Source organism: Ptychodera flava, chromosome 4 (assembly GCF_041260155.1).
Source record: "Ptychodera flava strain L36383 chromosome 4, AS_Pfla_20210202, whole genome shotgun sequence".
NCBI lineage: Eukaryota > Metazoa > Hemichordata > Enteropneusta > Ptychoderidae > Ptychodera > Ptychodera flava.
Window position 1 is genome coordinate 45,139,728 of NC_091931.1, and position 25,505 is coordinate 45,165,232.

At 35.5% G+C, this 25,505-nt stretch overlaps 1 protein-coding gene across 2 annotated transcripts in view; it reads left to right on the forward strand.

The window, feature by feature from the left end:
- The window catches only part of LOC139131939 (cyclin-dependent kinase-like 5), a 58,093-nt gene that overhangs the window by 29,381 nt on the left and 3,207 nt on the right, over nt 1–25,505 (forward strand). For both annotated transcript variants that reach the window (XM_070698265.1, XM_070698266.1), the window contains exons 6-15: nt 306–361; nt 3,380–3,444; nt 5,977–6,036; nt 9,465–9,555; nt 14,699–14,888; nt 17,991–18,071; nt 19,153–19,301; nt 21,582–22,203; nt 23,392–23,550; nt 24,974–25,178. In XM_070698265.1, coding sequence (XP_070554366.1) covers nt 306–361; nt 3,380–3,444; nt 5,977–6,036; nt 9,465–9,555; nt 14,699–14,888; nt 17,991–18,071; nt 19,153–19,301; nt 21,582–22,203; nt 23,392–23,550; nt 24,974–25,178 — 1,678 coding nt within the window. The remainder of the gene's footprint in view (nt 1–305; nt 362–3,379; nt 3,445–5,976; nt 6,037–9,464; nt 9,556–14,698; nt 14,889–17,990; nt 18,072–19,152; nt 19,302–21,581; nt 22,204–23,391; nt 23,551–24,973; nt 25,179–25,505) is intronic.

Consider the following 25,505-nt stretch of genomic DNA (forward strand, 5'->3'; position numbering starts at 1 on the left):
ACTTTGTCTGTAAATATCCATGTGTGTGAAACTATGAATGGGAAAGATATCACATGAATGCCTATGAAATAGCCATGAATTTGTTATCGCACATCAGCTGAACTTATCCAATCTCTGTTTTTCAGCGTGAACTGATTTTCAGCTTATATGAACACTTATTTGTATTAACAGACAAAATGTTTCACCACTCTACGCCAATTGTCTCAATTAAATAAGTTTTTTCTCATCAGATTTTGGTATTTTATAAATTTACATATACATCTGTTGCAAAGTTTTATTGTTTTTGCTTTCTGTATTTGCCATAGAATATGCTTGAGGTGCTGGAAGAACTACCAAATGGTGTCCCTCCTGAGAAAGTTCGGTGAGTGCTTTTTACAATCTTGGCATCATGAGACCTTACTTTTAGTACCTGTCTGATGCAAAATTATGTACCCAATAAGTCCATGTACTGTTTCATTCAGGATTGACTATCAACAGGGCATTGACCTCATTCTTGTCAGCAAGACATATAAATGATACACAGATGCAAATCCTGGCTCTCAAGGACATGCTCCAATTATCATAAAATGGAGTGCATGTTGCCATGACAACCATGCAGGCCTCCTTCAGAGAGCAGAGCAATGCAGGTTCTTATGAAACTGAATAATTGTGATGATATTAACAAAATTTTAGGGAGAGATGTCATTTGCAAAAATCATTTTCAGAGTTTTGTCAGTTTTTGTATCATCACTGAGATTCATTGTAGTATATTTTGCCATTTGGTAATCTCTGCCTTTAACCTGTCCATCCCTATGTGTCTAAATAGAGGTCATACCACACTGGTAATCAGTAGGGACTGCACCAATTAAGGAAAGCACTTGTCCGCCCCTATGTGTCTGAATATAGGTCAGATCACACCGGTAATCTGTAGGGCCTGCTCCAATGTAGGAGAGAACTTGTCCACCTGTATGTGAATATAGGTCAGCCCACAACAGTGATATCAGGAGGGAATGCACCAGTATAGGAATATGCCTGGGTGAAAATGAAAGTAGGCTAAATAAGTGAGACCAAAACAACTTGGGGAATATAGTTTTCCTCACAAGAGCTTGACTATCAACGTAAAAATGAATATAGGTTTGGTGTTAGAAAAGTCTGATATGTTTTAATAGTCTTCATATCCCTGAGGGAGTATCAAATTTTGATTAGGAGTTATGAAAATACCTTGGCATGTTTCTATAAAATATGACCAGAATCTCTAATTATTGTTGTGCTTGAATTGGGATTCAGTTGTTCCGTGACGGCTTGCACGTACAGTTGTGCAGTGGCAGCTAGTGTACAAAATGCTATGATTATCATCAATCATTTTTCTCTCTGTTGGAATGACATATCTATAAGTATTGCTCAGACGATCAACATTCAAGATATCAGTGACATTAAATGACTTGGAAGATCAAAAGGACATCATGATATTACTTATTGCTTGTGTTGGAATCCAATCGAGTAAAATATGGCATTTGAGATAATAAAATGGGTGTCAGACAGCTGGTTTTCACTATTAATCTCTGCTAAATAGATGTGTGGTATTTAAAAGAACAGATTCTCATGCTTTCACCTCCACTTTCACCTCCACAGAAATGGCATTATTTACAGAAGAATGTTGATTCAAATTATCCTCCCCAATGGGTATAAATTAAAAATGATCTCATATATAAAGCTTTGCCCTAGTATCTTAGCCTTGGCTGTTGCAAAGTCAAAAGCTACTGAAAATGGCGTTACCATAGCCCTTAGTACAATTAACTTTTAATTTGTATCCATCATTTGAGGGATTTACATGAAGGATTATAAATTATCTTCATAGCATAGCAATGTTCCTGCTGTTGTGAATTTATCTGCTCAACCATGAAGTTTTCCCCTTGTTACTCAGTGTACACATGGGAGAATCATTTCTCTTGTCAGATACATGTACATATTTGGAGCAAGGGTGGCATTCATATTTGCTGATGATTTCTTTATGGATTGTTAGTGAATAAAAAATACTCATTAGCAAAGAAGCTCACATTAAGCCTTTGCCATGGTGACCTGCAATGAATTCTTTGTTCAGCTGTGCAGCTGTGAAAGGCGGTCTTTGTAATTGGCCATAGGATCTAAATGAAATTCCAATATCATTGTAAAATGATACTGCTGATGAGAATGAAAAAGAAATGAAGTGAGTGTGATTTATAGCACATTGTGTAGTGTCATGAGATAGCCATTAATGAGAATACCATTCTCAAATACAGAAAGGATGCTATTTTTGTAAAGCTTGACAATATATGACAAGTTTGCCATGATGCCTCAATGCATGTATTTACCATAAATCACACAAACTTATAAGTTCTGTGCAATTAATATAACCATGATCGTGGGAAAAATTACCCCTCCAACCAGGCCTGTATTAAAATATTTAAAATATTTTGTCATTTAATGATATGAAAATACATAATGAGAACTTTGACCATGGCTTGGTGAATGTATGTTAATTTGATATTAATATGGACAAAGAAACAGACATGAAAATTTTGTTACCATGACAGCAGCATTTGTGTAATATCACACTAGGGCTGAGCCCACATAATCATACATATATCTATGCAATTTCAATAAAGTGACAGTACACTGTTCGTACTAGATGGATTTTGGATGAAGATATTTTTCAGATACTCCTCTCCGTCACATGTGCAAATAGCCTCTCAGTCTCACTGGCTACATGTGGAGCAGCTCACTGAGACCAACTGCTCATTGCACGCTGCATGCAGCGTACTGAGACAAATTACTGGACACAGGATGGTTGCCAGCGAATGTGCTGTGCGCGCAGGGCTGATGCTATCGAACAGTGTAATATGTTTTATCCAAAACGAAAAGGGGAATGTATCGACGCTTTTAATTTATTTTCAAATTTTTCAGTTAATTTAGTAGTTTTATAACTTCATTGCTTGCAAATCTTGCTCAAAGTAAAAACTATCGAAGCTGGGCGTGATGTACGATGACGGAATCACAAGAATCATGGGATTGCATGTGACGTATGATAATGCAATCGCAAGAATCAGGGGATTACAATGGTGCTGTCAGAAAATTTATGCTTATTGTACTGCAGTAACACATGTGTATCAGCAAGCCTCTTGCGGCCGCCTTTGGTAGCCCTCTGTGTGAGCTGTTAATTATCAATACATACTAAACAGTACGTTGGTTATTTTGAATAATATAGGCAGTTTTGAAATAGAAAAGTGTGATCTTACAATAAGCAAAGTCAGTGAAATCCCATGTAAGACATCACAATCTTCATCCCAATATTCAATAATTTGAATCATTTTTATGAATGACACAAATTAATCAAGTAGTGTTTTTGTCTCTTGTATTGAAGGTCTTACATCTATCAGCTTGTGAAAGCAATACACTGGTGCCACTCAAATGATATAATACATAGAGGTAAGCCATTGATTTTATTAAAAGAAAATCATTACAGACATTTACATTACATTTATATATATATATATATGTATTATATATAACTATAATAATAAGAAGATACCACGACATTGGCACTATAGGCATTATCGGATAATATTATCTAAGTTATCTAAGTTAGAGTCTAATATTAGACGAATGGGGAAGAGGCAGATGCCCGACATGCTGTTTTATCGGATAATATCCGATAAATCGATAATATCATCTAAAATCTAAGTTAGAGTCTAATATTAGACGAGTGGGGAAGAGGCAGATGCCCGACATGCTGTTTTATCGGATAATATCCGATAAAATCGATAATAGCGTCTAAAATCTAAGTTAGAGTCTAATATTAGACGAGTGGGAAAGAGGCAGATGCCCGACATGCTCTTTTATTGGATATATATTGGCCACTTTACTACCTGTCTAATATTAGACTCTAACTTAGATTTTAGACGATATTATCGATTTTATCCGATGATATCCGATAAAACAGCATATCGGGCATCAGCCATACCTCACTCGTCTAATATTAGACACTAACATCTAAGTTAGAGTCTAATATTAGACGAGTGGGGAAGAGGCAGATGCCCGATATGCTGTTTTATCGGATATTATTGGATAAAATCGATAATATCGTCTAAAATCTAAGTTAGAGTCTAATATTCAACGAGTGGGGAAGGGGCAGATGCCGGACATGCTGTTTTATCGGAAATTATCCGATAAAATCGATAATATCGTCTAAAATCTAAGTTAGAGTCTAATTTTAGAAGCAGATGCATGGAAAATTCTAAAAACGCTGTTTTATCGGAGAAAATCGATAATATTATCCCTATTAGATCACTTTAGTCTCATTTTCCTGGAACTCTCTAACTAAGAAATTTTAGAGGATATTATCCGATAATAAAGAAATAGCCTATGTCGCGCCTTCATGTATATATAATATATATATATATATATATATATATATATATATATATATATATATATATATATATATATATATATATATATATATATATATATATATATATATATATATATATATATATATATATATATTTTAAGCGTGGTCAAATGATCAATGAATATGATACAGCCTTATCAGAACTTATTTGCCGATGGTACATGTAAGTACATTATTTCTGGATATGCTCCTGTCTTCCAAATGTCATGATAGAGAAGGAAAAGAAAATCGTTTTTTATTCTTGGACATGTACAGACTTTATATGTATTATACAGATAGGTTTTACAATGACGATTTCATCATTTACAGTTCTGTATACATTTATCTCAATGCATATCCACTTCTTTTCATTTTGGTACATACCAATACATTTTACAAAATTTGAGGTTGACATTTTGACACATCATAGACAGTTGAAGACTTTAATAGGTGTGCCAGACATTACATCAAATGATATTAATGCTGTATACAGCAGTAAGACCATACACTGATAATCATTTCTGATATGTAATACATAAACAAGTAGTTGCATAACCCAGTATGGTTAACCATGTCTCAACACGTTTTCCTGTTTCCACTTTTTGCCTAACCTTACCATGATTAAGACACATTGTAAAGTACATTAATAAGAATAATCCCTCTGAGTGGCCGGACATGTTTTTTGTCATCAAACTGTGACAAGTGACTATAATGAAATTCAATCTTAAAGTGATTGCACCATTTGAAAGTATGATTGATGTTCAGAAATTTCCTACAGCGGTGTAATTACAGCCTATATTGACATCAAAATGACAAATGAGAGTTTTTTTTCATACGCCTATGGTCATTCACAACCCTCAGAAAACTATTGTGTTGTTACCAAGCAATAAAAAATGAATAAACTACATGTAAATTTACGTTGGTTCATGGACTATTGTGGACATACTGAACTCATCTTGAAATATTAATGAACAGTGAGGAGAGCGAAGGCACTGATTTACATTAAATTTTACATTAAGAAAAGTTTAGTAATGTTCAGTGCATCAAGGTCAAATCAGTTTGGATTTGGAGTTTCTATGACAATTTCATGTCATTTTAAAAAACATCCCTCTCTCTGGACACCACAATAAAATTCCAACCTCATCAAATGTGTAAATATATTCTTCATTTGTTATTTGTGAGTCAATTCTTGATGAAAAGGAAACTCAACAAAAGTGTATAATGTTGTTCCACAAAAAAAGGAATTTGTATCACCGTTTTTTATCTTAACACAAAGTTGCAAGGCTGAGAAGTGTTTCTGAGGTGAGCTTGATCTTACCACTGCATCTGCGAAAACCAGCTTGATCTATTTTGTGTGTAGAAAGCTTTGTTGCCATAGAAACAAATCCTCTGGCTTCAGAGGCTCTGGAAAATTAGATCAGCAAGGTTTTTTGCAAATATTACAACAGTAATTATTGCCAAAAGCTTTCCAGCTTGCATCAAGAATAGTCCAAGTGATCCTACAAGGAATGATTTATCCAAACACAACCTCCTGCTGAGTTTTCATTCTCTTTAATTTCCCTTTACAGATATTAAACCTGAAAACCTATTGATCAGCAATGATGGAACACTCAAGCTATGTGACTTTGGTGAGTGCTGTGTGACATGTAGAGGAATTTTACCAGGTTGTTGGTACATGCATTGTGTATCAGAGTATCACCTTTCTCTGATTTGTCAGTGTGTTCAGAGCATGCATAAACCTGCTGCTAAAAACTACATTAGTGAAACCATGAGGTCCAACGGCATGTACGTGGTAGCCTACAGTGCCACCAAACTGAAAGTGATCCACCTGTACGGTAGTGGTAAACTCAAATTGAAAACACCGCAAAACTCATCTACTGCTTTTGCAACAGGCCTACTCATGAATAAAATATCACTTTGACTACTGCAATGTTCAATTGAAAATGGAAGCAAAAGAAGTCAGGTTACTTGTATAGGTGGTACAAACAATTACATGTGGATAAATGCATGCACAGGAATACACATTGTTCTATGTACGTTTATGTATCAGGTTTCGTTTTGTACTAGGGTCCATTGGAATTCTCGGTTTCACCTATTACTTTGTCAGTTACACCTGATGGATATCATGAAAGCATAATTGTGAAATTTCATGATTACTTGCTCAGGAAACCTAATATATTGTCAAAGTTTAAAATCAGTCTCTCACAGTAAGAATACAAGCTTTCATGTACACACACGTACCAATACACACTTGTCATTGAGTTGGACTGCGTATTACATGTATATGTACCTTAAGTAGTTTCGTACATTGTGTAAGTAGTCGGTTTCATGTGAAGTAGAATTTCTCATGGTATTAATGTATCTCAAGCAAAAGAGTAATTATATTCCAAATTAGGAAACAATCAAGCCAGTTAAATATTTTGTGGAAAGACATTTTATGTTAATGTTTTCATTTGGATTGGGTTCAACAGATTTTACTGCTCAGTTCAGTAAAACTGAAATGCAGTTTTCCAGTGTTATGTACTGTGTTTCTTGTCAGATGTGAAGGAAAGTAGTTGTCAAAGGAAGATTCATAATTGTGAAAATGAAAAATTGACCATACGTATTAAGGAAGTAAAGCTAGATCTAGGTAGAAAGACAGCACATACCAGTACTGCCATTTTTTTCCATTAATACATGACTGTATAATATAACTCTGATATATCAGTCATTGATGTCAAGATCTATTTACATGACCTTTCCATCTACATTACCGTTTTGCTCATTGTCTTTAACGAGACAGCATTAACTATACAGGGAGATAATTGGTGATCATGCTCCTTCAGAGATATCTTTTTGAATCTTTTTTAAGCTTGTTTGAAGCATTTTCAGGTACAGCCACACATTTTGTTGTGTTTACATTTTTAACCTCTCGCTCAAATTGTGAGCATGTAGCATAATCCGAATTAAAATACACATCGATATTTTCTATATGGGTCGAACTCCAGAACTGAAAACCAGTAGAATAGAGATCAGAATTCATTTATAAGAATTAAATATTTTGAAAGGCGTCAATGTTACATGTCCTTCATGTTTGACATCTATCCATCCATTCACTGAATATGAATGTGTTCAAGTGAATTGGCAGGCTGTCTGATTTAATAATATCAATGTCACAATGTGGAGCCAAATGTCATGTACACATACCTAGGGTTTCTATGCATTTCACATGTTACTCGTAAAAGTGGCATGAAAACGATAAAAGCTTGGATTTGAGTTCACAAAATTATCTGATCAGTGGCAAGTGAGGTATGAAGGCTGGTTAAAAGTCTTTTGCTCATATGGACAATAAAAGGTTTGATTTAAATCTGCAAAAGTGATCGATGGCTAGTGGTGTATGAAGGCTGGTCAGCACTGTTTTGCTGATACTGTTGATTGGATTGGATTGTTCATTTCCCATGCATTAAATCTATGGATTTCACTTTCAAGATTATATTTACCCTTGTCTATTCATGATGATATTAGCTTAGCAATATTTTTGTTCTGTTTTACAATTCAACATTACAAATCAATAACCAAATATTTATGTGGTCAACCTGACATCATTTTATTTAAATAGTAATACTAGTATATTTCAGTAACCATATTCTGAAAGTTTGCACAAGGTTTTGTAGCCCCAGTATTCTTGCAGTTTTACATAATTGTATGTGTTGTATGTGTAACATAACATTGCAATGGTCTATAATAGTCTTTTTGTACTTCAAGACTTCAATATTGAGGGAAGTTGTAGTGTAGCAGCTTCCTTTTTAGGAAAGGTTGGAAATGAAATACTTGATAAATAAATGTACACTATAAAATATATCAAGACTGATGGGAACTAAGTGAAGTCATCTTCTGTTTTATTCATCAACTTTTAATCAGATTTGTAACTGTATTCTTTTACATTGCCCGATTTTCCAATAGTTTTATTCTTCTTATTGACGTGTTGTTTTTTAATGTCAATAACATTAGAAGTAATCAAATATTCATTATCCCATTTTATGGGCAAACATTTGTTTCCCATAATATTGACATCTTGGATCTGCTGGCCAGCAAATTGACATCTATGATCTGCTGGCCAGCGATTCTCTATGCTCTTTCAACATGTTGTGATATTGAATATACAGAATTTAGGTCTTCATTTTGCATTTTTAGAAAGTTATGGGATTCAAGTTAGAAAGTTATGGTAATAAAATTTGGTTAATTTATGTTCCAATTGAATAAGGGTTGAAAGCATTACATATATGCATATCACTTCTCCTGATGTAATTAACTAAGTAAATTCTTACCACTACATACATGCACAGTTTTAAGGCCAAAAGAGGAAATGCTTTCTTTCTCACCCTAGCATGTTTACATAGACCAACCTGTCCGCCTATTTTCTTTGTTTGCTTGAAAAGAATTATCCATGAAAAAAGGCAGTTTGCTATGCATTCCAACAAAACATTTAAATCTGAAGGAAATAATATGGCATTTAAATATTCCTGTTTATGTTACTTTGATTTAGTTAGATCTTATGGGCTAAAAAATTGAAAAAAAGCACACCAAGAAACAAGTCACCCTATCATTTTTGTAAGAAATTCTGGATGAGGGGCAGACATAATTTTTTCTTGCCAAAGTGTGACATCTCTACTATTTAGGATGGACTGTTTTAGCTGTGTGTAGTTGAGGAAAGTAGCTGTGTGTATTTGAGGAAAGTATACGAGGATGGCAAACCTAATGATTATCACAATAACTGTCAAACAGAACTGTTACTTTGTCAGTGGTTTATGGATTTTATGCAAAGAAGCAAAAAGACCTAAAATTCTGTCATAGCAAAAACACTATCATGCAGTGTGTACATGTGTGCTTTGGCAGGCCAATACAAAGCAGGCAATACTGTTACAAACAACATGCTTTGTGTTTTCTGACTCTTTATGTTAGGGCTTTATAAAAACTCTGTTGACAGACGTCAGTTCTCATTACTGCGTGATTTCCAGTGGTGTACAGTAGTTTTTGAAATAACTCAATTCTTGTCATTTTGTATCTTCAATTACAGGTTTTGCTCGCAATCTGACAGGTAGTGGTAATGCTAATTACACAGACTATGTTGCAACACGGTGGTATCGTTCTCCAGAATTACTGCTAGGGTAAGTGTTATAAAGACAACCAGTGTTTTTTAGCTCCCATAGCCATATGTATATATGGCAATGGAAGCTATTCTTATAGGCTAGGGAAATGTCTGTATGTCTGTATGTCTGTCCGTCAACATCAAAAACTCCAAAACCGCTGTACATTTCATCTTGATATTTGGTGTGTACGTTGATGATGGGCTGTAGATGAGATTTTCTTCAAATGAAGTTTTCATTGCCAAAACTATGCAAATTAAGTGAAAAACTGTAAAACAGTCAAAATTGAAAAAACTCAATAACCACTGAGCAGATTACATGAAAATTAGCATGTAAGTACTTTGGGCTGACATGAAATGATTGTGCACATCTTGGGTCAGTATCTTGGACTTGCTATTTTTCATGAATTTTTTTGTAATTTTCTCCCATTTTTGGTCAAAAAATCTCCTGCTCTGAAACCACAAGTCCGATTGATTTGAAACTTGGTATGGAAGTGCATAGGAGTGACCTTTCCCAAATTTGGGCAAATCGTGGTGAAATTTGCATATTTTAGTTTACACGTCCATAGACTCCCATGTATAAGGCAGATCTCCATAGACTCCCATGTATAAGGCCACGAAAAAATAAAATTTAGTTTCTCATCGTATTCATATTGCAAAAAGGATGCAGTGACACAATTTTTAGTCCCCACGGATGAAGTCCAGTGAGCTTATAGATTGGGTCATGTCCGTCTGTTCGTCCATCCGTGAGTCCATCCGTTCACACAGATATCTCGGATATTTTGACAAATGTCATGTGACCTTGATGACCTTTGATCTCAAATATACATATTTGTCCATAACTCAGTAGCCACAAGTGAATTTTTTTCTTCATATATGGTATGATGGGACAGCTTATGACGCCACATATTGTACCTCATTAATTATGCACATATCTAATTTTGAGTGAGCCAATAGAGCTAGAGGTCTGATTTTTGGTATATAGGAAAACTTAGCAATACAATTTTTTGACAAAATGTCTCGTGACCTCAGTGACCTTTGACCTCAAATATACATATTTGTCCATAACTCAGTAACCACAAGTGCTACAGCCTTCATGTATGGTATGATGGGACACCTTATGACGCCACATATTGTACCTCATTAATTATGCGCATATCTAATTTTGAGTGAGCCAATAGAGCTAGAGGTCTGATTTTTGGTATATAGGGATAACTTAGCAATACAATTTTTTTAACAAAATGTCACATGACCTCGGTGACCTTTGACCTCAAATATACATATTTGTCCATAACTCAGTAACCACAAGTGCTACAGCCTTCATGTATGGTATGATGGGACACCTTATGACGCCACATATTGTACCTCATTAATTATGTGCATATCTAATTTTGAGCGAGCAATAGAGCTAGAGGTCTGATTTTTGGTATATAGGGATAACTTAGCAATACAATTTTTTTTGACAAAATGTCATGTGACCTCGGTGACCTTTGACCTCAATATACATATTTGTCCATAACTCAGCAACCACAAGTGCTACACCCTTCATGTATGATATGATGGGACAGCTTATGACGCCACATATTGTACCTCATTAATTATGCACATATCTAATTTTGAGCGAGCCAAAAGAGCTAGAGGTCTGATTTTTGGTATATAGGGATAACTTAGCAAAACAATTTTTTGACAAAATGTCACGTGACCTCGGTGACCTTTGACTCAAATATACATATTTTCCATAACTCGGTAACCACAAGTGCTACACCCTTCATGTTTGGTATGATGGGACACCTTATGACGCCACATACTGTATCTCAATAATTATGCGCATATCTCATTCTGAGCGAGCCAATAGAGCTGGATGTCTGATTTTGGTATATAGGGATAACTATAGGAGAGAAATTTTTTGACCAAATGTCATGTGACCTCGATGACCTTTTTACCTAAAATATATATTTATGTCAATAAATAAGTAACCACAAGTGCTATGTCCTTTGTATTTAGTAGGATGGGAGACCTTATGACAACACACGCTTTACCTCATTAATTATGTACACATCTAATTCTGGGCAAGCGAATAGAGCTAGAGATCTGATTTTTTGGCATATAGGGATAATTAGCAATATAATTTTTTTTTCAAAATGTCATGTGACCTCGATGACCTTTGACCTTGATTATACATATATATGCATATTTCAGTACCACAAGTTCTATACCCTCCAATTTTGATAGGATATTAGACCTTAAGATGTCACATCTTGTACCTCATTTATAATGCGCATATGTATTTCTTGGCTGGCAAATACTGCTAGAGGTCTGATCTTTTTTCCCGATTTAGAACCATAACTTAGACATGCCTCATGTGTTTCAAATTGGGAACAACGACATAGACCTATGTGCCCATAGATCTCAACATATACACTCCAGTGATACTTCTTAATGACCACATTTTCCTGCCCCATCAAGACTAATACTCCTATTACAAGTGGGGACTATGTCATTGTCAATGACTTGTTGAGTTAATGGTTGTATCACAGTATTCGATATATCTAATTCTGTATTTTTTCCATTTTATATTCTGAATAATTACATTAAACATATTTCACTGTCTCCAGTACATTTCATTTAAGTATTTTCACTTCATGCACTTTATCCCTTTCACACATGTTCAAATATCTGACCAGAGAACAAACACTAAATAGTCCAGGATGGGAGCTACAGTGTCATTGACGCTATTTTTAATAATTTGTTTTTTTTTACACTTTACATACTTCAGGAGTGTAAGTAAGCCATAGTTTTTGCTGAAAATCAAAAAATAGCCAAAGAATATGTCCTTTTATGTGAATAACTGAATGGTGTTACCTTTACCTTCCGGCACTTATTCTTGTGTATAATGTACACTTTGTAACATAACCAGAGGGTGAATTTTCAGATCATCAAGGTTGAGTAATCATATTTTAGTTTCTATGTAAAACTTATTGATTATCAATAGTTGTCATGGCAACTTATAGTCACTTCCCCACAGCTGTTGGAAAAGCGAGTACCAATTTGAAATAATGTCAATATTTCATTTGTGAAGAGGTCATATTTATTAATTGACAGAACTGATTTCATTTCAATGAATCAAAGTAGTGCATTGTTTTTTTTTGTCATTCAAAATAGCATTCACATTTACAACTGTATGCGTGGCAAGTCAGCATCTCAGATTGTGTCATATTGTGCAAACCACTTAATTGGAATTATTTTGAATCAGATGATAACGTTTCTGTGGAAATGGTTTTACAATTGCAGAATATTGAAACTAGTGTTAAACTGTTATGTGGTGGGATCTCTTGAAAGTGAAAATAATCATGGAATTAGCCAACAAATGCATGTATTATTGTACATGATGTGCATGATATACTCAACTGTTCACTGTTTAGGTCTGTCTGAAACTTATGAAGAGCATTCCCATCCAAAAGATTTTATTAAATTGAACACATACATAAACTACAAGATTTTCTGATTTTACACTCATTTTAGTGATGTGTAGAAATCATTTTTATGGCTTGGAGCAAATTATCAATATTAATATACCAATAGTAATTTGGTGAAAAAAAGATAAAACCTGAGAAACAGCTTGCAGTTTTGAATCAAAGTACTGTTCATGTGCAGATTTTGAAATGACACTCACCAAAGCAGTGTCACTGTTTTAAATGTCGTATCAGGATATCTTGGTGATTAGAATTGCAAAATAGGTGTTGTTGTATTATCATGAAAGCATTATGCAAATCCACATTGTTTTGTAATGTGTCACCTGGTTGTTGGGTGGATCAGTAACCATAGCAAGTAAACAACAGTCAGACAGGAAATACTATCTGAGCCAAACAACGGAGTACAATTATAGCCACTAATAAAAATCCTCAGGTCCGGCAATGAATAAGTGCATGAACATCCAAGAAAATTGAACAAGAACCTCCTACGCAAAGCCAAATAGAGCTAAATTTCTCTACTACATGTAATGAGCATACCGTATTACATCTACGTGTTGACACTTGTAAGAGTAAACTCTAGATGAGCAAATAATCCATATTAAATCTTTTACTTTTGTTCTTCTGTCTCAAACATTTGATTGAAAATTTCAACTCTTTTAAAACTAAATATTGGAGTATTTTATGGGATGGCAAGGTGTCTCTTTTTCATCCTCCTACATACCATTTGTCTATGTGGGTTGGCTTTGAATGGCATACATTAGCAACTTCTCATGTTGCTCAGTTACCATTCTCACATGTGAGTGGAAACAGCTGTAACAGACAGCATACTGAAAGGTGAATTTTATCCTGATGCAGTGAGTCATTGTGTTCATGCAAGATGTCACGTAGTCTAGCTATATATGGTGATATGATGGTGTCTACCACTATCATGGAAAATCCAACCCAATTATACTAGAGAAAAAAAAATTGTACATCATAGAAAACAATTTATGTGATATGACTTAAATGTACAACAAAGTTTTGTATACTTGTATTTGCTAGTGTTTTTTTCTCCGTCACTGATTGGGATATAATTAAAGGTTTATTCTTACATTTGGCCAGATTTCTTTGTATCATTTGATATCAGTGGAATCTTTTTATCCAGTATCAGTGACTTCAACCAGGAAATGGAATTGCATTCCAAGGAATTCAGAAATGTCAATGAATACATTTGATTTGTTCTGTGGTGCATTAGACTTCAATAACACACAAATTTTGTAAGACAGGACATCACTGTATTCATCCAGGCAATAAAGCATGGTGATTCAGTGTGATTCAATGGAGTGTAAACCCTTGCCAAGCCTGTATGTGTTCATGGCCAAGCATTCTCGGCAGGGTTTTAGTAGTGGATGTAAGGTTATTGTCGCAACTTAACGCATCCAATAATATTTCATTTGTATCAGTACTAGTGTATATATCACATTGATATACTAGTAGATGTAATATTTTGTATATCTTGACATCAAGAAAGATGGGCAAAAACTTGCTTTTCCACTTGAAATAAGATTTCGACTTAATAGTTAACTATTTTCTCCAGAGAATGCATATTTGAACACTTGATTTTGTGAAAGAAATTAGATGTACCGGTATGTGTGCAGTAATGCATCTGACCATTAACCTCGTGACTTTTAATTGATTTCATCATTTGAACAGGGCTGCATATGGTAAACCAGTAGATCTTTGGTCAATAGGATGTATCTTAGGTGAACTTAGTGACGGACAACCGCTATTCCCTGGCGAGAGTGAGATAGATCAGTTATATACCATACAAAAAGTATTAGGACCACTACCTCCAGATCAGATGGATATGTTTAGAAACAATCCCAGATTCTCAGGACTCAAGGTAAAGTGTGCATCTAGACTCTTTCACAGCACCTCATAAGCTGTACACTGTGACTGGTGTAGTGTGGCTCTGCAAGCTGGCATAGCCAGGCTAGATCAGACTCAGTACATAGCCAACGAGGTGCTGTGAGAGAATCTAATTGTGCTTCATGAATTCCCAACTACTCTTTACATAAAAGCCAGTGTTATGTTGATCATGGAATAGCATACACATATTTACTTGCCATGAGGGTAACAGTATATGTTTGTTTTCCCAAGGGCCTGTCGGTCAGTGCCTCCAAAACAGTCTTGTTCAGGAGGTTGTCCAATAGAAAGAGACTGTATATATAAATATATAAGGGGAGAACCATTTGATTTCTGGGGGGGATATGGAGGATTTTGAGAAAAAAAAATTTGTCACCAGGTGAGAGAGAAGAAAAAAAATTGATCCTGTCATGGCCTGAGAAAAAAAAATTGTCATAACAGACAGAAGAGAAAAAAAAATTGTCACAATGCACCAGAAATAAGCAAAATTTGGAAACCTTATTCTCATGTATTCTTTGCCGGCGCGCCGCCATAGGCGGCACAAATGTTTTACCACAAGCAATTCTTATGTTTCTTTTCCCAGCACTTATGATAAAAGCATGCACTACATAGGTCTACTTTACACCTCAGTACACTCAATGTTTTCCTTCCCTTTTCTGACCCAAGAAATCATATTTCAGGATTTCTGTTGCAATATCTCAATGGCATAGGCACTATCTAAAGGGGACTATTTGACTTCTGTAAATTGTGAAAATTTAAAACACAAGACAGGAGTCAATAAACTAGTGTTAAACCAATATATTATTTCTCAATATAAATTTGTTAGAAAGATGTAGCTTGACAATGAAAATTGAGGAACAACAAATATAATGAAATACAATGTGTGGGCCTTGTTTTTCTGACCACAAACACCGGATCGCAAACATACCATATTCAGGCTTTTCATTAGAAGCTGGCAGCTGGAGAAATGACACAAGAAGGTCACAGATTTTCCGTTCCTGTATATTCATTTGTCTTCAGTCTCTGGCAAACAGAACTGTTTTTCACAAATTGTATTGTCATTGTTTGGTTGTTGAATATTGTGACTCAAACATTGATCATGCAAAAAATGTAAAAAAATCAGTGTTCAATGTCATTTTCAAACAGTTTTACCGAGTGCAAAATAAACTGAAACTCCTCTCAGATTGCACCATTAAACACATCAATTTCTCAAAATTCCCAATACGAGAGGGGAACCCCCTCTCGTGCTCTCCCCCTTGGGTATTCTGACAGTTTCACTTAGTTAAAAAAATTAAAAAACACCTCTCAGATTGCACCAGACTGCACCATTGCACATATCAATATCTTAAAATTTCCATCCAAGATAGGGGAAAGCCCCTGTGACACTTTCCCCCTAAGCCTCTCTCATGTTCTCCCCCTGTACTTTCAAATTCTGCCCGGTCAGATATCCTAGTGAAAACCCTGTCATAATATCCATCCAAATTAAACAATATACTATATGGTTAGATACTGCGTGAGCTTTTATATCTTTATTTTATTGTGACTTTGAATTTCATTTTGATGTGTTCACCTTTTTTGAACCATCATGAGATAACTGATGATAGTCTAGCAGGGTACATCAGGATTTGAAAGGTCTTTACTGTTGCTGTATTTTGTAAATTTTACAATTACATGTATTGGTATTAAATTTTTCTAAGTGGGGGATCAGTCAAAATTTCAGAGTTAGAGAGGGAGGTTACTCAAATTCATCATGGTTGGCGGGGGGGGGGGGTCACTCGAAATTTCGGAGTTTCAGGCCGTAAATAATGACGGCTCCCTTTACAACGCATTACAAACTTGATGACCAATAAAAAAAAAAATTTGCACTGCTACTCCATTTGAAAAAAAAAAATGATGCAGGTCTGACAGTAGAAAAAAAAATTGCTGTCACTCTGACAGGAAAAAAAAATTTGCTTCCATACCCTTTTCCTCCATACCCCCCCCCCCCCCAGAAATCAAATGGTTCTCCCCATATATAAATATATAGGTTCAGCATCAACAGCACTCTAAGACAAGTACTGACAAGTATACAAGTAGAATGTGGCCCATGTGTGTCAAAACGGAATAGCAATTAGAAAGTTGACTGAGTGTTGCAGTGCTTTGTCTTGCAATTTCCACAATAGATTTTCCTCAAACATCAATTGTACACCATGTTGAAACTATTTGTGACATGGAATGGGAATGGGACTGACTGCAGAGTATGAGAATACATAATGACATGTCATTTCATAAAACATGCAGCATATAAATACAAACTCTGTTTTTGTTTCAAAATCTCGGCTTATTTTTGCTCTCCTAAATAGTTACTCAAGTATACAATAATACGATACATGCAGACTTGATGATGCAACTTCACATTTCAAATCAGAGATTCTGAAGTACACACTAGGTTCAAAATATTATCACTTAATGTAGCTGTCAACATCAGGACAGCAAAACAGAACAAACATAATTTGATTGTGACAGCATGAGACAGTAAAACAAACTGACTGACAAACTGACATACTGACAGACTGGCAGACTGATTGGCTGACAGCCAGACAAACATAGTGACAGAGAGACTGACTGACATAGTACCGGTATAGATAGACTGACTGACCTCCAGATAGACCAACAGACTGACTGATGTGTATAGACAGACAAACTTACAAATAGACTTAAAAACTGGTGGATGGATGAGGGGTGAGAGAGAAAAGGCAATTACTTATTCATTTCAAAATAATGACAAAATGACCTATGCATTGATATCAGCAAGACATCCCAGATCGGCTATATGTCATTTTTGAGGGCACAATTAAAGACACAGTAATCTAACTTTGATATCAGATACTCTGTTGTCATAGATACATGGAACTTTGCCAAATTTTATGATAGATGGAATTCACAGCCATTGATCTCACATCTTGTAACATAAATGAAGTGGCAGCATTTCTCAGAAATCTTGCATTCACAGATGACAATCTGTGAACTTAGTTGCATTTGCACAGTAACATTGTACATATTCATTGAACTCTGTATGTTTGTTTTAAATCTCTTACAGTTTCCGGATGTTAGCAATTTCCAGACCCTAGAACGCAGATATTTTGGTGTACTCAATGCAGTCATGTTGGACTTTATGAAGGTTTGTATAATATCAACATTTCATTGCATCCAAAGGAATGAAATAAAGTTAATATTTTATTTGTAGTCTGCTTTGAAAACATCAACTGTTTCTTAATGAATTGGGATTTATAATGAATGGATATAAATCAGTTACTAGCTGACAGAAGTGATTAAAATTTATCTCATTAAGGTTTTAAACTTATAATTTTAACTCAGTAACTCAGTTGCAGTAAAATGCAAATATCATAAAAAAAAGACAGAAAGATCAAACAGCATGATTCCTATTTGCCATACAGCCATTGATATTTACATACCGGTAGAGGGTTCTTCACAGATTATCTGTCCATGCATGTCTGAATTCAGACGACCTTTACAAGAATAGTTGGTATGACGAGGTCATACCCCTGAAAAGCAGCTGCTGAATTTATCAGCCACGTATAAATACACAAAGAACAAAGGTCGATATACCCACATAGTAAATTACATATTATTAGATATGTATTCATCATATGTACAAATGACGTATTCACAATAATAGTATGAATGTAATTTCTGATGATTTTGCAACTGACTCTGTTTGTAGATATCAGTCCTGCTATAGCTAGTGAAAGTGTTCCAAGTATGTTTGCTTGATGCCAAAGCTTTTTATTAAGGACTTGTGAAGAAAGCAAAGGAAAAAACATATCAGCCAGAAACTGCCTTTTTGTAATTTGTTAATTATCAAACAGGAAATCAAATCACCTGTGTGACTTGTGTCAGCATAGTATCATCTGAAAAACCGCTGGAAATTATCTTTAAGGATGGTGAATATCTTGATTTCACCAGATGCTGCTGAAATTTACTAGAAATGCAGTGTTTACCTTCACTTTTCAGTTCAACATAGTATCTTAATTTTCCCAATTTGCCAGAAAACAGGATCTGACAGAGGCATGGTTGAATACTGTCTTTTCATTTATTTACATTTCCTCTTTAAATTTACATATTCCCGTTTTACATCCGCATGATAAAATCATACAAATTAAAAAACACTATTTAAAGAAGGTGCATACAATACCATTTACTTTCCCTTTTCAACTGATGTGATTTTTTTTACCACACAGAACACTCTTAAGATGGATCCATCGGAGAGATACACAATTCAACAATGTCTTGATCATAAAGCATTTGAGACAGACAGGTTAATCATCTCAAGGAGTCGATATGCACCAAAATCAGCTCGCAGGCATGGCTTAGATGGGCACCAGGCCAAGTAAGTATGATATTCCTGCTCTTCATCCCAGCAATATATCAAAAGATATACAATTTCAGCTAGATCAAAGTGCATTATGATGGAAAACTTGATAGGAATCTACGCTGTCACAATTTGCATATTTATCAGCCAATGTTTAGTATCAATCTGTGGCACTAAATAACATATGAATACTGATTTCCAATAAATTGTAAATGCTAATTGGAAAATGGAAGGTAATTCCCTAGTATTCATCACCACTGAGATGCTTTTGGATTTTGACATAGTGGAATATCAATCACATGAATGTATGAGAATAAACTGAAATGCAACATATCTGATAAATCTTACCGCAAGATTTCTGTTCCTTGAACATTACCCAAAGAAAGAGAAATAAAGATAGTACTCAGATTTCATGCATACAATATTAAAGTGTTTTCAGTCAGTTGTGCAAACATTCTACAAACAGTGGAATGTGATTGTTTTTAGCTAACATTTGATATTTGTATTTTACTTTATCTGAAAGACAGGTGTTTCAATTAGAGAATGAAAATGACAGAACATGTACTGTAAATTCCATTCTACATGGTTTAGAGAAATTACTGTAGGATTTATTCCCACCATATTAATATTTTAGACATTTTTCTGGATTTGAATTCATTCAATTAAAACAAAAGAATCTACCGCAACGTGAGTTTTTCACTTACATTTTTGAGGATTTCATTGCCAGTGAAAATAGCAAAATAAAACCCAAATGAATAATTAATTACTGTATTATTGTCATTTTCAACTGTGGGAATATGTCCTTTTAAGTTCTAAGGGACAAGATCTCATGACTGCTGCGGTAGTGCTAGAACAATTGGCCAGAAATCTGTTACACATCTACAATATACTATATGAACTCACACGCCATTATGACTCAAAATTATACTCATACCCAAGTTTCTGATTTCCATTTGGCATGACCTTTGAAAGTCTCTTTGCAAAGCCGACCATCCCCATTTTAAAAGCAAACTTGAAAGTGTGATTGATGAGGAATGGTTGAGATTGCGATTGTGTCCCAGGAATTTAATTTAACTCATATTTTTTGAAAGTTTGTCAAAATCTTTATACCATTGTATTAAAGCCTTCTTACAAGGTAGCTGTGCATGTGCAATAGGTCTTCTGTGGGATGAAAAGGGCACACAGTGTTTTACAGACTCAGTACAGTGGCAGTGGTGGTACAAACAAACCCATGTGTACAAATGCCTAAGGAAATTTAATGTATTTCTGTGGGTGTTTGTGCATATGGTTTTGCTTATACCCTCATTGTTGGAATTTAAGGCTCAAACCATAAGTAATGCCTGTGCTAGATGAGGATCGGCTGAATAATGTAAATTGGTACATTCTAATATGCAAATTAAATACTTCAATGACAAGTACAGCTTAACTTCAGCTCAACTATCCAGTAAGGTGGCACATACAAACCCCAAATATTAAGATTTATTCACACTTATATTTGCAGGAGTAGCAGTAAGACCCTCATCAATATTTTACACGTAGGGTCAGGGTTAAAACTTTACAATATAGTTTGACAATTTACTGAAGCAAAATGCTGAAATATATTTCAGCAAATCTACCCCTACAAATCTACAATGAATTGCTAAAATGAAACCTATTAGTTGTCCATTCAGTGCATACATGAATGCCGGTTATGAACGGCTTTTGAAATGTATAAATTGAAGTATGTAGCCAGTAGTTTTACATTGTGTGTGCAGAATGTCTTCATGTATATAAACAGACAAGTCTAGGCATACGGTACCAGATTTCAAACTCTGATTAAATTGAGATGAAGTAACAGATGCCATATGGCTGCACTCAAAACTGAAGAGTTATTATAAAGGGCAGAATGCAAAAGTGAAAGTTTATTAAAATGCTGTATGGTGTGTTTATCTTCAAGCAAAAACATTGAAACCAAAAGACTAATTACTATTTCATATCTGAAATATTTATTTCTGATCATTTTTGTTCTTGAAGAGCAATTATGCTATTTTTACATGTATGTATACAAAGTAGGCATTTAGACTGCCAAATTTTCATGTGCAGAATGCCTTATCTGTTGTTGAGAAAGTTGTACTGATTGTTGTTCTGCAGTCACTCACTTGATTCAAGCTGTCCAGGGTGACTCACTTTTCCCAATTACCTTCACATATCATCATTAGAATAATGAAAGGCCACATCAACCCGTATATGTAGCATTAATAAAGAACTAATAAGACCTCGATAGATCAGACATTTGACTGCACTTGCATTTTATTACAGAAATGAGAACGATACGCCCCGCAGCGGCTTCCATACAAGACCCCCTACAGGACTGAGCACAACACAAGAGATGGTTAACGGGGTCAGTGAACATTTCCCAGAAGTGCCCCCAACTAATGCACAGATACAGGAACAACCTCTGCACACAGCAAAACACATACCGTACTTGAAATACACTAAAAGTGAAAAACATTTATCTGTGACCGCTGTGGACAACAAACAGTATGATATGAACTCCAACAATGCTGATGGAAAGCAGCATGGGAATGGAGACACAAAGCATCATGGGAATAATTTCCCTGAAGTCAAGTACTATGGGGTGAATTTTGACCCCCCAGAGAATGCTGTTGAGGACAGAAATAACAAACACACAGAAGACAAAAAGCAAGTGCCCTCAAGGACGATGACAGAAATGTCAAAGCAACAGTCTGTAGATAACAATGAACCATTGACTGATAGACAACCAAAGAAAGCTGTCCAAGGTGGTGTCCCTGTTTTAGAATCATCACCTAGAGACAGTGACAGCTCTGGAAATACTCATGATGACATTGAAAACATTGAATGCACAGATACAAGAAATAAACATGCCGGGAGCCCTCCTCCAGAGAGAAGACATGTCAAGGTAAACAAACAGAGACAGACAAAACAAGGGATCAAAAACCATAATCAATGCTTTCAGGGTGATCTAGCAGGTTATACATGTATTACATAGTGGCAGAAATTACCCACAAGTCTCCCAATAATGCCATTGAAGATTACCTCTCAGATAACTTTTTATTTTCTTAATCATAAAGTATAGTTGAAACACAGGCATTGTGTATTCACGTTGTCTTATAAAAGTACAGGTAGATATTGCAATAAAAACATCAAAGTTATGACTAAATAACCATAACAAGCTCAGCAGATATTGCTAATACTTTTATCTTTTGGAGGCAAGTACTGATCCACTGAGGTGGTTGTCTTCTATTGAACAGCTAACACGTAAATTTCTTTTACCATGTCCAATCGAAAAAGTTTGTTTTTTGTTCAATGAACCAGATGTTACTGGTTGTCCTGTCTTCCTGTAAACCAATTTGTATGGCAGGCTTCTCAATAGTTCGAACATAGTACATAATTGCCATCTCCTCTCTCAATCATGCTCAATTTTCCAAATAATTCCGGATGGGGAATGGGGAAAAGACTGTGTTTGAAGATAATCATTTATCATGTTTTCACATGTTTTGTTTTCTAAACAATTGAGGCATGCCCTTCTTCATTCAAGAATCTTTGACAGTAGAAATCAGAGTGCATTGTTGGATAACTTGTAGTTCTGTGATATGGTAGCAGTCTAAAGTGGAAATGTTTGTAACACAAGACTGTTTTGCCGTTCTACTTAGCCATTTGATATTGTGTGTTGATGTGAAAGTGAAAGAATGGAAGGGAGGGTTGCTCCAAGGGGGAATATTATTCTGCAGTAGTGCAGTTTGTGTTTTCAGACAATTTGTTCTGTAGAGGATGAGACCAGTGAAAAGTGAAAAAGTTGAGAAAAAGTTGCTGTCATTGGGAATCTTTACAGGAAGGCCTGTCATTTAGAGCTTGTGAGCTGCTGAACTGTGTTTAATAGCTGGGCTTTGTGCTATTGGAATACAGCATGCAGTTTTCTTTATCAAATGAACTAGAAAGATTGTAGGCACTCCCTGATTGAGACATATATACCATACCCCTGTTTAATCAACCACAGCTCATTATGTATTCAGGTGTGCTAATTTTATACATAATGACTGATTGTAGGGACTGAGTTGTCATTATTTTCTGTCCTGCACACACACAGATAATGGCTGGTACTGGAGCAGAGAATGAAATCAAACGGGTCAGATCAAGTGTCTTCAAGAAGAAAAGCAAAGATAACTCCTCTGAAATGCAACAAAGAATAAAACTGCCACTTGCGCAGGGTCTTCGCAGTGAAATGCAAGATTCTGAAGTAATACATGTAAGTGTTCAGCTTGCAGCGATGTCATCTGGTCAACATGTCATCGATAACATTACTATAAAATTCACTGGTTTTATTGATTTTCTGTACGACGTACAAAACAGGATTGAATCAATCAATAAGACCATGGCCTGAGGGATGGATTTACCATCCTGAAAATTTCTTAACAAACTAGCCAAAGGCAATGAATCTTTGCCAGATTGGGTTATTCCAGAATGTTAACAGTATAAAACTGGGTATTTTCTGCATCAGTAGGTCTACTAAATCTGTATGGTTTTAATCTGTGGTGGTAAACCCTTCCCCAATCTCCCAGGAAAATACAAATATTCTAAGTCTGTTCCTGTTATTCCGAAATCACTATTTGATGTTCAGCACTCTGCCATAAGTGAAAATTCTTTGATTAAACCAAAGTCCCTCAAGGAGGGACTTTGATTCAATCCTATTGTTATTGTGGTTTTGGTTTGATCTGTGTTCAGTTACATACTTGTAGGAGTTGGCAGAGTTAAAATTAAGGGAGACTCTCTCACGTCTTCTGGTTTGTCATGTAGCTAAATACCCCTGACAAACACAGATGTGCCTTTCTTGGTCTGGGTAAGCCATCCTCAGGCCATCTATAATCAAGCTAGGCACTAGCTGCACCAATTTTCTGAGCAGGGCTACGATGTGTGTGAAATCAAAGCAAGAGAGAGCTATACTGCGTAGCTAACAAAGGGCTGTGAAAGATTTGAAGATAATGATGCTCATGTGTATATAAATGTGAAAGCAAATGTAGATGATAATAAGAGATTAGTTACTACAACGATAGAATATTGTAATGCCATCCTCAGGCCATCTATAATCCAGCTAGGCACTAGCTGCACCAATTTTCTGAGCAGGGCTACGATGTGTGTGAAATCAAAGCAAGAGAGAGCTATACTGCATAGCTAACAAAGGGCTGTGAAAGAGTTTGAAGATAATGATGCTCATGAATATACAAATGTGAAAGCAAATGTAGATGATAATAAGAGATTAGTTACTACAACGATAGAATATTGTAATGTGCATGTTAATCTCATACACTAGGACTGAGGACTTTGGTGTATCAATGCAACTATTTTCATTCAGCAAATTGTATCAATACTTGACAATGGTAATTTTGATTTGTGTGAGGTGGTGGAATCATATCAACATCAGTACCAACACGATTCCATACTTGTGGCTGTGGCCATGAAAATCCTGGATCATCTATTGAGTCCATGTGTTGATCATCTAGGGGACATTTGTCAGTGCCAATATGGTTCCATTTGAAGTTTCTCTAATATTGCCAATTGCAATCTAGACCACCAGTACATGTATCTGAACATCCATAGGGTTTACTTAATCTGAAATAAACTGAATAGATACTGAATTTGCCCTCATCTACTTTGTATTTTACCTCTGACAGACACCAAAAGAAGATATCTATTCGCCGACAAAAAACAAAGAGAAATACTTCTTTGAGAGAGATAGAGATAGGGACAGAGACAGAGAGAGGGAGAAGATATACCAAGGTGATAAGCCAACCTACGCTGAAAAGGTTCAGTATGGAATTGGACCTGGACAGATGGGAACATTGCCAAGAGAGAAGAGAGCAAAGAGCCAGTATAATGGTAATAGTACTGTCTTTGAAAGTTTGTTTTTGATTTTTGGTTGTTCAGTTCCGGTGTTTTTATGTTTGTGTACTGCTGTGCTGTGGCATTGAGTTTTGTTTTTGTTGTGTTGCTTTGCACCTGGTGTTGCTGTGTGTGCTTGATAGGAGTCAAATGACCCTGTATGGAGGACTGCGTTCACCAGACCATGACTGCATACCTCAGTGTAGTAAGCATAATTTTGCTGACTTGTCTTCGCATGCAGAAATGCAGTGCTTGGAATTTCAAAAGCCAGAGTAACTTGTACCCCTCGTTGTGAAAATAAACCTTTGACCTCATACTTGTAAC